General features: G+C 46.2%; 3 protein-coding genes across 3 annotated transcripts; 2 read left to right on the top strand and 1 right to left on the bottom strand.

Annotated features, from left to right (window-relative positions):
• Positions 1-2,296: 2,296 nt before the first annotated feature.
• Positions 2,297-6,251, top strand: LOC115564650 (uncharacterized). Its single transcript, XM_030389219.2, has 7 exons — positions 2,297-3,631; positions 3,716-3,954; positions 4,026-4,249; positions 4,307-5,054; positions 5,111-5,304; positions 5,367-5,829; positions 5,909-6,251. The coding sequence occupies exons 1-7, from the start codon at positions 2,590-2,592 to the stop codon at positions 6,167-6,169; spliced, it is 3,171 nt and encodes a 1,056-aa protein (XP_030245079.2). The 5' UTR covers positions 2,297-2,589; the 3' UTR covers positions 6,170-6,251.
• A 552-nt stretch (positions 6,252-6,803) lies between these two features.
• On the bottom strand, positions 6,804-8,719 carry Seipin (lipid droplet biogenesis associated protein seipin). The gene is made up of 3 exons (XM_030389223.2): positions 8,190-8,719; positions 7,623-8,110; positions 6,804-7,546 (listed from the first exon to the last, which is right to left on the bottom strand). The coding sequence occupies exons 1-3, from the start codon at positions 8,471-8,473 to the stop codon at positions 7,188-7,190; spliced, it is 1,131 nt and encodes a 376-aa protein (XP_030245083.1). The 5' UTR covers positions 8,474-8,719; the 3' UTR covers positions 6,804-7,187.
• Positions 8,720-9,156: 437 nt separating this feature from the next.
• LOC115564654 (tetraspanin-33) lies at positions 9,157-10,977 on the top strand. Its single transcript, XM_030389224.2, has 2 exons — positions 9,157-9,822; positions 9,895-10,977. The coding sequence occupies exons 1-2, from the start codon at positions 9,375-9,377 to the stop codon at positions 10,389-10,391; spliced, it is 945 nt and encodes a 314-aa protein (XP_030245084.1). The 5' UTR covers positions 9,157-9,374; the 3' UTR covers positions 10,392-10,977.
• Positions 10,978-11,177: the final 200 nt, after the last annotated feature.

Below are 11,177 nucleotides of genomic sequence, written 5' to 3'. Positions count from 1 at the left end.
CAACAACAACAACAACAACAAGAGAACGCATTTAAATTGCATTATTTCACTGTTTGATATCAAATTGAATTAATCGCCGTACACGACACATGCCAACGATAATTTGGCCGGCGCATTTGTCACACCAATGGATGGATGGCAGGCAGGAAGGAAGGAAGCGCGGAGGCACTGTCCCGGCGCACAACAAACGCCGACAGACCGTACAATTGGCGATCAAATGGACCCCGCAAAACCGTGCAATTGAATTAAAAATAATATTCACACTTTTTCGCAGCGAGTAAACAATAAAACGCAGCTAAAATAATAAAGCAAAATGCAAATGCATAAAACAAATACAATATAAATAAATGAGTGCAGCTAGTGCATACCCTGTACGCAGGCAGACAGCAAGTTGTTTGTTTGTCAATATTAATATTTGATATTTATATTCATTTCATGCATAAGACATTTATCAGTTTCTCATCATTTATTAAATTTCTTATCATTAATTGCGCACAGCTTTGCCGCCTTCCTGCCCAGCTAAAGCAGCTCCCTCTGCTCTCTGCCAAGCAGATTCCAGTCGAAGTAGCGATGCGTAAACACAATGAGGACTCAAAGCACGTTAGACTCAACGGTAAACTAGGTGCAGCAGCCGCCCACCCTCCATAGCAACCCGGTTGCCAGGTAAAACTGAAGCAACAAATGCATTCCTACTGAATGCTGGCCAAGTACGGGCAGAAGTCAAGCTGGGGCTCAAAAGCAGCTTTCGGGGGCAGCTCCAGCATGCCACACACTGTGACGAGCTACGATATGAAATCTCTGGCAAAGGCAGAAATTTCTGATGTAATCAGCAAAGGGCAGCTCCAGTGGACAGCAGGCTATTTATTGCCTTCTGCCAAATGGTCTAGCGAGAGCTATGCATGGGGCATAGGAGATGCAGCCTAAAGCAGTGGCTAGGGGGTGCGATGAGAGGGCTCTCTCTCTATCTTCATGAAATAAGCAAAAGTACCAAATTCAAGGCAATTCACAACTGAGAAATGCGAGAAGAGCGGTTTCATTTCACAGAAGCCAAGTTCATAGTGAAGTCTATAAAAGACAAATGCTTGAATTTCACCAAAACTTTATGTGGGAAATATTAAGGAACAGCGATGACAATGCCCAGCTGAAGCACTTAGAAGGTTTAAACGGAATAACATATAGTTCCCAGAAGCAAGAGAGCTCAACGAAAGGAATATTTTCAGCAACATATTTAGTCCAACAAAGCTCTCAGAGTGACGGGCTCAGAAGGAAGCTCTAACTAGGCTGGGAATACAGAGATAGATTAGCCCTATAAAAAATCTCAATTATATTTTCTTTTCTATTATTAACGTGATCATCATGGTGAAATTGTCACTCTATGTTCAATTATTGTCATTAGTATTATCATTAGCATCATCATCAGGCATCGTTTAGCACTTTAATTTTTATTATAAACATTTTAATTGCTCTCTTTATCCATATCTATCATCATTTATATCATCATGAAGGCAGCTTCATTAGCTCTACTTATGTAATTAATTTGTATTATTTTTGGTAATATTAATTTCTTAGTTTTCATCGTCATTTTCATACACCTCTGCTTTTATAATTCATGAAAATTGTCTTATTATTGCTTACAATATTTCTATAATTATTTATCTTTGCAATCTCTATTTGTATTACGTTTATTAATTACATATATATCTATATCTATTAATATACATATATCATCATTGTTGTCGCCTTTGTTCTCATCATCATTATTAGCTACAGAGAACAATCATCGTCATCCTCAATATTATTATAGCTACAACTCAATATATTTAGTATATCTATGTATATTTATTTACCTCATATATATTTATTATTATTATTATTTTTCTCTCTCTCTCTCTCTCTCTCTCTCTCTCTCTCTCTCTCTCTCTCTCTCTCTCTCTCTCTATTCATAATTATAAATCATTATGATGCTTGCATGCAATCTAATTGAATTTCCTTTACCTTAAATCATCATTTGCTGAATTCCCATCCAGGGTATGTGCGATGCGACTCTTGCAGTTGCTCGTCATGAAATTTGCATTTTTCTATTTTTTATGAGCTCGCGGCCGATAGGGTCTATTTAAGAGTGAGTAAAAAATTATTCGAGTATTTGCAGCAAGGCGAATGCACTTTGTTTTTGTAGCTGGCAATTTTTTCAGGTTATTCAGTTTAGTTTTTTTTTTTTTGCTGCTGCTGCTGCTGCTGCTGCTGGTACTGTTGCTGCTTTCTGGCATTTATTAATAGCATCGAGGCCCAGAGCTAGTGCTGCCACTCGTCCGACTCTGGGCTGAGAGCACGGTCCTCACTGCATATGCATATGCATCAAAATTATTTTCATCTGGGCGCATATTCGATGGGCACAATTAGTCTGTGCGAAAAGGTTGTGTAAACTATTTGAAAGCCATAGGAAACAGCAACTGCGATTGGGGAAAACCAGAAAGAAATACGAAACGAATACGAATCTCGATCTCGATCTCGGCAGGATTAACAAATCATCTATATCATTTATATGTACATATATGTATATCTGAGTAATCTATATTGATAATCGCCAAGATGGTGCGCGGGCGGAGCACAAATCAGGTCTTCTGGCTGGCAGTGCTGTTCATCGGCATCTTGCTGCCGCTGGGCACCCAAGAGATGGGCCGTGACCTGTGCAAGGGCTCGGATGATGCGGCTGCCTGTGCCCAGGCGAGCGAGGCGCTGGCCACGGGTCGGAGGGCGACGCCGAGGCGGGCAAAGTTCAAATTCCATACGATACAGCGAATGGATGACGATGATGATGATGATAATAATGAGGATGAAGATGATGATGATGACGATGCTGCTGGGAATGCTGATGATGATGATGATGAAAATGAAAATGATGATAACGATGATGAGAATGATAATGAGAACGACAATGAGAATGACGACGATGAAGACGAGGATAATGACAATGATAATGACAATGACAATGACAATGAAGATGATAATGACAATGATGATAAATCCGATAAGAATGATGATAAGGGGCAGTCCAGGCGTGGCAAAAGGCAGCGTAAAAGAGCGGATAGATCATCGATTGAGAGCAAAGCCGATGACAATGATAATGATGCGCCATCGCTGCTCAGTCGCCTCTGGGACAGATTCATGAGCGACAACGAGGAGCAGCCCAAGGAGAAGGAGCAGTCGCAGTACCCGAACATGCTCAGCTGGCTGCACTGGCTGACGGAGTCGAGCGACGATGCTGCCGCCGATGAGCCACAGAGGGGAAAGAGGGAGAAAAAGAAGTCCGAGAAGAGCGACATCGACTGGTTCACCTATCTGAAGCGTTGGCCCTTCAACAGCATCTTCCCGGAGCCGCCGCCCAGCGAGACGCGCCAGCGTGAGCGCAGCCGCAGCGCCCCGGATGCCCGAGGCGAGCTGTCGCGCCAGCAGCAGGAGCAGCGGCAGCAGCGGCAGCAATCGAAGAGCCAGGAGGAGTACCTGGAGCTGCTCATCCACTCGCTGCCCGCCTTCATTGGCAACGTGTCGCAGGCGCGAAGCGGCGAGTGCCATCAGCAGCTGGAGCTGCTGCATCACCAGCTGCACGCCCACAAGCTCTGGACACTGCAGAGTAAGTGCAGCACCCCCTCTCTCTCTCTCTCTCTCTCTCTCTCTCGCACAGACTTTCCTTATCTGCTTTCTCGCTCTTTTGCAGTGCTGGATGCCACGGGCAAAATTGGCGCCGGACTGCTGCGAGGCAACATCAATCAGCTTGGAGACTTCGATCAATGCACCAGGGTGTCCACCGCCGTGAAGAGCTCCTCGAGGCAGCCGATCCGCGTGCACGGCAAGTACTGCCTGGCCCAGATCGAGATGCGTTCGACGGCGAGCAGCCTGAAGGAGGCGCTGCATCTGCTGCACGGACGCGGCCTGTGGCATGGCCATTTGAAGAACGTACGTAGCTAGAGTATATTTCCATTGGAGTCTTTCACATTTGTACTCGCCCCTTCCCGCTCCCCCCTCAGCCCAAGCACTTTGCACCGCGCTACAACATCGCCAACTGGGGCATCTGCCTGCCGCACGGCTGCTCCGCCCACGTGGTGCAGAGCATCATCGAGGCCAGTCTGCGTCCGTACAACGACACGGGCATCGAGTTCCACATCGATGCGCGGGACGAGCACTGCAGCACGCGGCAGCGCAAGAGCTTCGCCAAGCTGATGGCCAAGGACAGTTACCTGGCAACGGGCATGTGAGTAGACCGGAATTCCATTGAGCCTTACGCCTAAGATAACGTTACTTCTCACAGATTAGGCATTGGCGCCCTCGGCTGCAGCTGCCTGCTGGCGCTCATCTGGGAGCACTGGGATTGGATTAGCGCCAAGCTGCGACTGCACAGCGGCAATGACACGGCGGAGGGCAAGGCCGAGGCCGGGGCGGAGTCAGACAGAGTGGAGGAAGTGGAGCCAGAGGAGGCGGAGGAGACAGAGCAGAAGCAAGCAGAGGAGCAGGAGACGGAGCAACTGACTCCGGCACTTCATGTGCGACTCCTAAGCGCCTTCTCGCCACGGCTCACATTCGAGAGGCTGGCGTCGCTCGACCATCCGGACGTGGAGTTTCCCCTCATCCATCTGCTCCGGCTGCTGGCCACGCTGCTGATCTACGTGAATCTGAAGTTCATGATGGCCGGCCACTTGCCCATCACGAATCGGGATGCCTTCGTGGAGGCCGTCAGTGGCTACTGGAGCCTGGCCTATCGCATTCCCCTGCTCCATGGCGACTTGCTGCTGCTGCTCAGCGGCTTCCTGGTCGCCTACCAGCTCTCCCACGAGATGGAGCAGACGTGCCGGCTCAGCTTCCTGCGCAATGTCAGCGCCAAGGCGTGCCGCCACGTGCCCAGCATTCTGGCCGTGCTGGGCTTCCAGGCGTGGGTGCTGCCGCACCTGGGCAGCGGCCCGCTCTGGAGCCTGCTCGTCGGCGAGAATGCGCGCCTCTGCGAGGAGAACCTGTGGCGCAATGCGCTCAGCCTGCAGAACACGGGCGATGTGGAGGAAATGGTAATGGAACCTCATGTCCACTCAGCTCTATGGAACTCTAATCCCTTCACTTGCAGTGCTCGCCCATCACGATCCAAATGTCGCTGGAGGTGCAGCTCTATCTGCTGGGCGCTCTGGTCGTCTGGCTGTACTTCACGGATCCGGAGGCGGGCTTCTTCCTCTGCGGCGCCTTCCATGCCGTCTCCGTGGCCGCGCGCTACGCCCGCACTCAGCGGGACTATTTGGCTCCCTCGCTCTTCCATGGCATCGGGTAAGTCGTGAATGATGACGCAAATCCTCGCCAGAATTGTCAACTCTGTCGTCTGTCTGCAGCATCAGCAAGTTCTATCGCACCGGAAATCTCATATACGGCTCGCCCGTGGCACGTGCCACGGCCTATCTGCTGGGCATCGGCGCCGGGCTGCTGTTCCGGAGCGAGTCCGGTTCGTTTGGCATCGGGACACGTTACAGGCGCGTCGGCTGGACCCTGGCCATGCTGGGCATTGGCTGGTGCTTCTGGGCCGCTGCGGCGGGCATTCGCAACAAATACGTCTACAGAGCGACGGAGGCGGCTGCCTATTTGGCTTGGAGTCCGCTCATCCTCGGCCTGGGCGTATGCTGGGCCCTGCTGATGGCGCCGCTGGACAGGAGCATGCTGGAACGCCATCCAAACATTGCGCGCCCCGTGCTCATCCTCTCCAGAATCCAAATTCCACTGCAGCTGGCCACCTTTACGGTTGTGCTGTGGAACACGGCCAGCGTGAAGGAGCCGCAGCAATTTCAAGTCTCCGATCTGGTGAGTGAATACCCCAATATATATTATGCATAGACTTGCATATACTTATATGTATATCGTTTTGTTGTGATCCCTGCAGCTGAGCCTTCCGGAGCTGGTCTGCATTGTGGGCTTCGCTCTGGCCGTCGCCTTCCTCATTGACTTTCCTGCCCAGCAAATTGGCTATTTGCTCCTGGACATTATCTTTAGCGATGTGCTGCTGTCTAGCAGCAAAGAGAATGCGGCCGCAGTGGACTCGGCGGAGCCGGCCGAAGCGGACAAACCCGATTCGCCGGAGCCTATCGAATCGATATGGTCCTCGGAGTCGGAGCCCGAAGAGGAAAAGTCTAGCGACAAATAATGCTGCAATTAGGCTAATCTAATCTATATCTATATACTTATCTATATATATATATACTTAAATATATATGTATATGTTTTTTTTTTTTCGTATAAACGTTTGTCATTTATTGATAGTCTGACTGAGCCAAACAATATCAATATGAAATCCTAGACAATTATTAAAATTACTCTTCTCTGAGTCTTACATTAAACAACATTTAATTGTGTATTCAACTCGTGCAAGTCTTCATTATCATACTCTTAATATAATAATGATCATTGGCTCAGCCCAATCGTTACTTTGTTAAAAGAGCTTATCGAAGGCTACTCTAGTTCATGTTGAAATCAGGCTGAGTTTATCCAAATTCAAATAAGGAGCAGCCTGATTTCTATGCTCTTCTAGACTAACATATAATATAAAGATCCTATACTATTCTCTATATAATATATATTAAGTCCATACTCTTTTATAAAGAAGAAAGATTTTTGTTTTTCACTTTCAAATGCCGAATTTCACCTATTGCAAGATTATGATAATATTTATGTATATTTTTAGAGTGTCTTATACAAAGATAGTTAGCATATTGAAATCTATCAGCCATACAGAGAGACTTTGATATATCCACACATTTGTGAAATCCACTTCAAGCATATATAGTTTATATTTATATTTCAGAGATATCTATAGATAGTCTATGCACATAATATATCTCATTTAAATACATGTTTCAAGCAGTTAACAATTGTTCAGTTCATTTAAAATTGAAAGCTTTTATGGCGTATATATGTATGTATGTATTATACATATTGGAATTCCTAAATATCAGACTTTGCGTATAGCATTACACAGATATGCATATTTTCAAAATATGCATTGCGCGTTTCATTTACATATGGACATCATTTAGAGACACGAGTCCTAACTTTGCATTAGAGTAGAGGAAATACTTCAGCAGTAACAAATTTGGAGCAGCGGTAAAACAATGTTTATCGAGCGTAAACCTATTTAGTCTTTGGCATGCTGCCATGCTTGGCCTCTATTCCGTTTTCTCCGTCTGCTTCTCCGTAGGCCTGTCCTTCTGCTTCTCCACTTTGCGCTGTCGCACCGTCTGGACATCGGCACTCTCTGCGGGCTTATCACTGGACTTGTCCAGCTGTTGGTCGTCGCCGTGGCCGCCCAGTTCGGCAACTTCGTACTTCTCGTCCATGAAGCTGAGCTCGTCGTCGTCGCGCAAGCTGCTCGAGCTGGAGAGGATCACACTGCTGGACTTCTTCTGCAGCTGATTGGTGAGGCGGGCATATCGGATTTGCAAATTGTGCAGCCATGTGGCATCCGACCAGTGATACCAGCTGAGCAGAAAGACGACCAATATAAAGAATAGATTGGCGCTAATGGCTGGAAGTGGTGGAGAAGTGTATATGCCAATTGAGCCATTTCGCAATGAAGATTAACCAAGCGAAGTTCAACTTACCCACTATTGCGGACAGGATTGGCCAGTTGAACATGATGTACCGTAGACCAGTAAAATCCGCCTCGATGTGCAGCGTCACCGTATAGAATTGTATCTTCTGCGATTGTATCTCCACATAGACGTCTGTGATGGGATGCTGACGCTCCTCCAAGTAGCGCGAGAAGATCTCAACTGGCACCTTCTGGAACTCCTCCTTCCAGCCGAGCACATAGAGCGGACTCAGCGCCCATGTGGATATCAGCCGGATCAGTGGCGAGCGATAGCGCATCATGGCCGAACGACAGGAATGGCCGCGCAGCATTGAATCGTAGTCGCGCATTTCGGCGCAGACCATGAACATGCCCAGCTCCAGATTCTGCGGCGATTCCGGCATATCAATGTTGACAATGACCTTGTACGCTTGACCCACCATCAGCAGTTGTTGCTTTTTGGTCAGCGAGACGTGGGCGTGGGGAAAGGTGCACGGTGTGCTCGTCTCCAGGCAGGTTCTACGAAATATGAATTATTCGTTTTAGCGAGAGGCGCAGAGAGAGAGAGAGAGAGAGAGCGAGAGAGAGCGATACCCACTTGAACTGCATGTGAACGGGCCGCGTATGCGAGATGGGCGGCATGTAGACATAATAGAAGGCGGCATAGAAGAAGACGGCCAACCAGATGATCAACACAACGGCAAAGGCGATGAGGCCCAGGCGCAGCACCAGCTCCCGTATGGTGTCCACCTTCTCATCGGCCTTGCTGCGAAAGCGATCGTACACATTGAGCGTGAGATTGCGAGCGGGCCGGACGAGGAAGCGGCGGCCCAGGCCAAGCGGATCAATGCAAAATATGATGAAACGCAGCACAAAATTCATAGCGGCGATCTTTGCTCTGAACTGCGTATGTTATCGAACTACTACGGCTATTAAATAGCGTAGCACATATGACAAAATCTAATTATTGGCTTGCTTATCGGCGATAATGGCTACTCTCGGGATTTGCATGGTACGCGGTTCAAACTTTGAACGGCAGCAGCAGCAGCAGCGCCAGCGGCAAGCATTATCAGTTGTTAACAACTTGCACTCGACTAAAGCAGCTGCTGCTAGCTGGGCGCTGAATCATTCACGTGCATATACTACAGTAGAAATACTGGGTTTGCAGTTGAACTAGTTCCGAAGTGAACAACGCTTGGGCTATTAAAGCAAGCACATATGCATATGAAATATATCAATCAAACAATAAATAAACGTAAATATTAAAATCATTACTAAACACTATTATAGCTCTCATTTACAAAATAAATCGATAAAGTCAACTAATATTTTGCTCACGTATTGTTTTGACTATCGAGTGCAGTCGAAGGGGAACTATAGTGAACAAAGCAACGCGATTAAATTAATGAAATAAGTTCATCTTTATTTTAGTAACTAAATAAAATGATAGTTTTCATTTATACAAAAATCCATACTGTTAAATAAGCTTTTAGTTCCGTTTTGACTATCGCGCGCAGTTGAAGGCGAATTCAATTTGCCAACGTATCGATATATCGATATACGCATATATATACACACATACATACACACATACAGCCAATGTTTAGATTAGTGTCTGGGCCCAAAATGACACCGTTTTAAAAACACAAAATGTAAATACATAAATTAACAAAACATATAAGAATGCAAGCGAAACGAACAATCATGTATTTAACAGTATAATAACGGTAAAATATGTCTGTGTGAAAAGTGCGCATCGCTCAGGTCAGCCAGGCAACGAACAATGAGTAATTATAGATACCATGGTCATGGAGGCGGCGGAGGCGGTGGGGGTGGCAGCGGTGGAGGTGGGGTCAACGGCGGCTACTATGGCATTGAGGTGCGCGATATGCATCAACGTATCTCCTATCCGCATCACTTTACGTTCGTCAGCTCCTGGGTGAAATACATGATATTTATATTGAACTTCATGTTCTGGCTGTTTGGCGGCCTGCTCCTGGGCATCGGCGTCTATGCGTTCAAAATCAAGTGGGAGGAGGCGAACGGCTGGGTGAAGCTGGAGAACATTTACGATGTCATTCTCAACATATCGCTGGTGATGATCATCGCCGGCATTGTCATATTCGTGGTCAGCTTTGCCGGCTGCCTGGGTGCACTGCGAGAAAATACTTGTCTACTCAAATTCTACTCGCTTTGTCTGCTCATATTCTTCCTCATGGAAATGGCCATAGGTGAGTGGAATGGAATGAATTCTCTCCCTATATATATATACTATAGATGACTCTCAAATTGTTTAATTGTAGCGATTATTTGCTTTGTGTTTCCACAAAACATGAACTCCTTCCTGGAGGATCAGTTTACGGACAAGATCATTCACTCGTATCGCGATGATCCGGATTTGCAGAATTTCATTGACTTCGCCCAGATAGAGTTCCAGTGCTGCGGCCTGAGCAACGCCGGCTACCAGGATTGGAGCAAAAATGAGTACTTCAATTGCTCCTCGCCCTCGGTGGAGAAGTGCGGCGTGCCCTACAGCTGTTGCATCAATGCCACCGACATCAGCACGGGCCTGGTCAACATCATGTGCGGCTATGGGGTCCAGGTGCATTCAGTGGCGGCTGCCAGCAAAATCATATGGACCAGCGGCTGCATTGAGGTCGTACGCGTCTGGGCCGAGCGGAATCTCTACACCATTGCAGGCATTGCACTGGGCGTGGCACTTGTCCAATTGCTGGTTATCTACTTGGCCAAAACGCTGGAGGGGCAAATTGAATTGCAGAAGTCACGCTGGGCAGCATAAGACTCCCTCCCGCTTAGACATCTATATACCCACACTTAGTCATAGTCGGTCGGCCGATCGATCATAGAGCAGCTATTTTGAGAATTAGCCTAATATTCCGAGATTTATACATATATATATTTATAGCATATAGCGGAGACTCTTTTTTGTCTACGTCTTTCGAATATTTAGCGAACAAATCATATTTATATACGCGAGAGTGTAAATGGAATCGTAGCTCATTAGTTTTATAACTGTCTTTTAAATCGTCGAAAACTGTAAAAGTCTGCAATTGGTTAGAATCGAAGGACCAACCTAGCTTTAGAATTACCACCTACGACAATATGTATATGTATATATGTAAGTCAATGTAACAGAACTCCATTTCGTATATGCACGTAAAAGTGATTTTGCATTTCGTTAGACTTAAGTTGAGTTCGGTTTTGCCCTTGTAGACGTATAACCCAAGTGTGTCAAATTTAAATAACTCCAAATATTCGCAGAGAATAGCTATATAAAGAAATACCCCTAAGACTCGAATGCTCCTCAATATTTATATGACAAAACCCTAAAACCAACTCAACTTTCTGCAGGATTATACATATACATATATATATATTATATTATATGGAGATCATACCACATATTTATAAGGTCTAAATCAAATAAAAGTAGATTTTTTATACAAATCCAAATTTTTGTAATCTAGTAATCCAGTAACTTGTTCTCCAGTAAATCCTTGCGAATTACTAAGAGCTTTTTCTTTTTTCTCTTTCATTTTTCAAAACTACATTTTAATTAATTTTG

Source organism: Drosophila navojoa, chromosome X (genome assembly GCF_054131105.1).
Source record: "Drosophila navojoa isolate 15081-1374.11 chromosome X, UAZ_NAV_1.0, whole genome shotgun sequence".
NCBI lineage: Eukaryota > Metazoa > Arthropoda > Insecta > Diptera > Drosophilidae > Drosophila > Drosophila navojoa.
This window is presented reverse-complemented; position numbering and strand designations above follow the sequence as displayed.

Excerpts from the sequence above, each read along its gene's own strand:
- LOC115564650 (XM_030389219.2), top strand. The coding sequence starts at position 2,590 with ATGGTGCGCGGGCGGAGCACAAATCAGGTCTTCTGGCTGGCAGTGCTG. Across the intron at positions 3,955-4,025 it reads GGCATGGCCATTTGAAGAAC|CCCAAGCACTTTGCACCGCG; the intron begins GTACGTAGCTAG and ends CTCCCCCCTCAG. Across the intron at positions 5,305-5,366 it reads TCGCTCTTCCATGGCATCGG|CATCAGCAAGTTCTATCGCA; the intron begins GTAAGTCGTGAA and ends GTCTGTCTGCAG.
- Seipin (XM_030389223.2), bottom strand. The coding sequence starts at position 8,473 with ATGAATTTTGTGCTGCGTTTCATCATATTTTGCATTGATCCGCTTGGC. Across the intron at positions 8,111-8,189 it reads CCCGTTCACATGCAGTTCAA|AACCTGCCTGGAGACGAGCA; the intron begins GTGGGTATCGCT and ends CATATTTCGTAG. Across the intron at positions 7,547-7,622 it reads AATCCTGTCCGCAATAGTGG|CCATTAGCGCCAATCTATTC; the intron begins GTAAGTTGAACT and ends CACCACTTCCAG.
- LOC115564654 (XM_030389224.2), top strand. The coding sequence starts at position 9,375 with ATGAGTAATTATAGATACCATGGTCATGGAGGCGGCGGAGGCGGTGGG. Across the intron at positions 9,823-9,894 it reads CCTCATGGAAATGGCCATAG|CGATTATTTGCTTTGTGTTT; the intron begins GTGAGTGGAATG and ends GTTTAATTGTAG.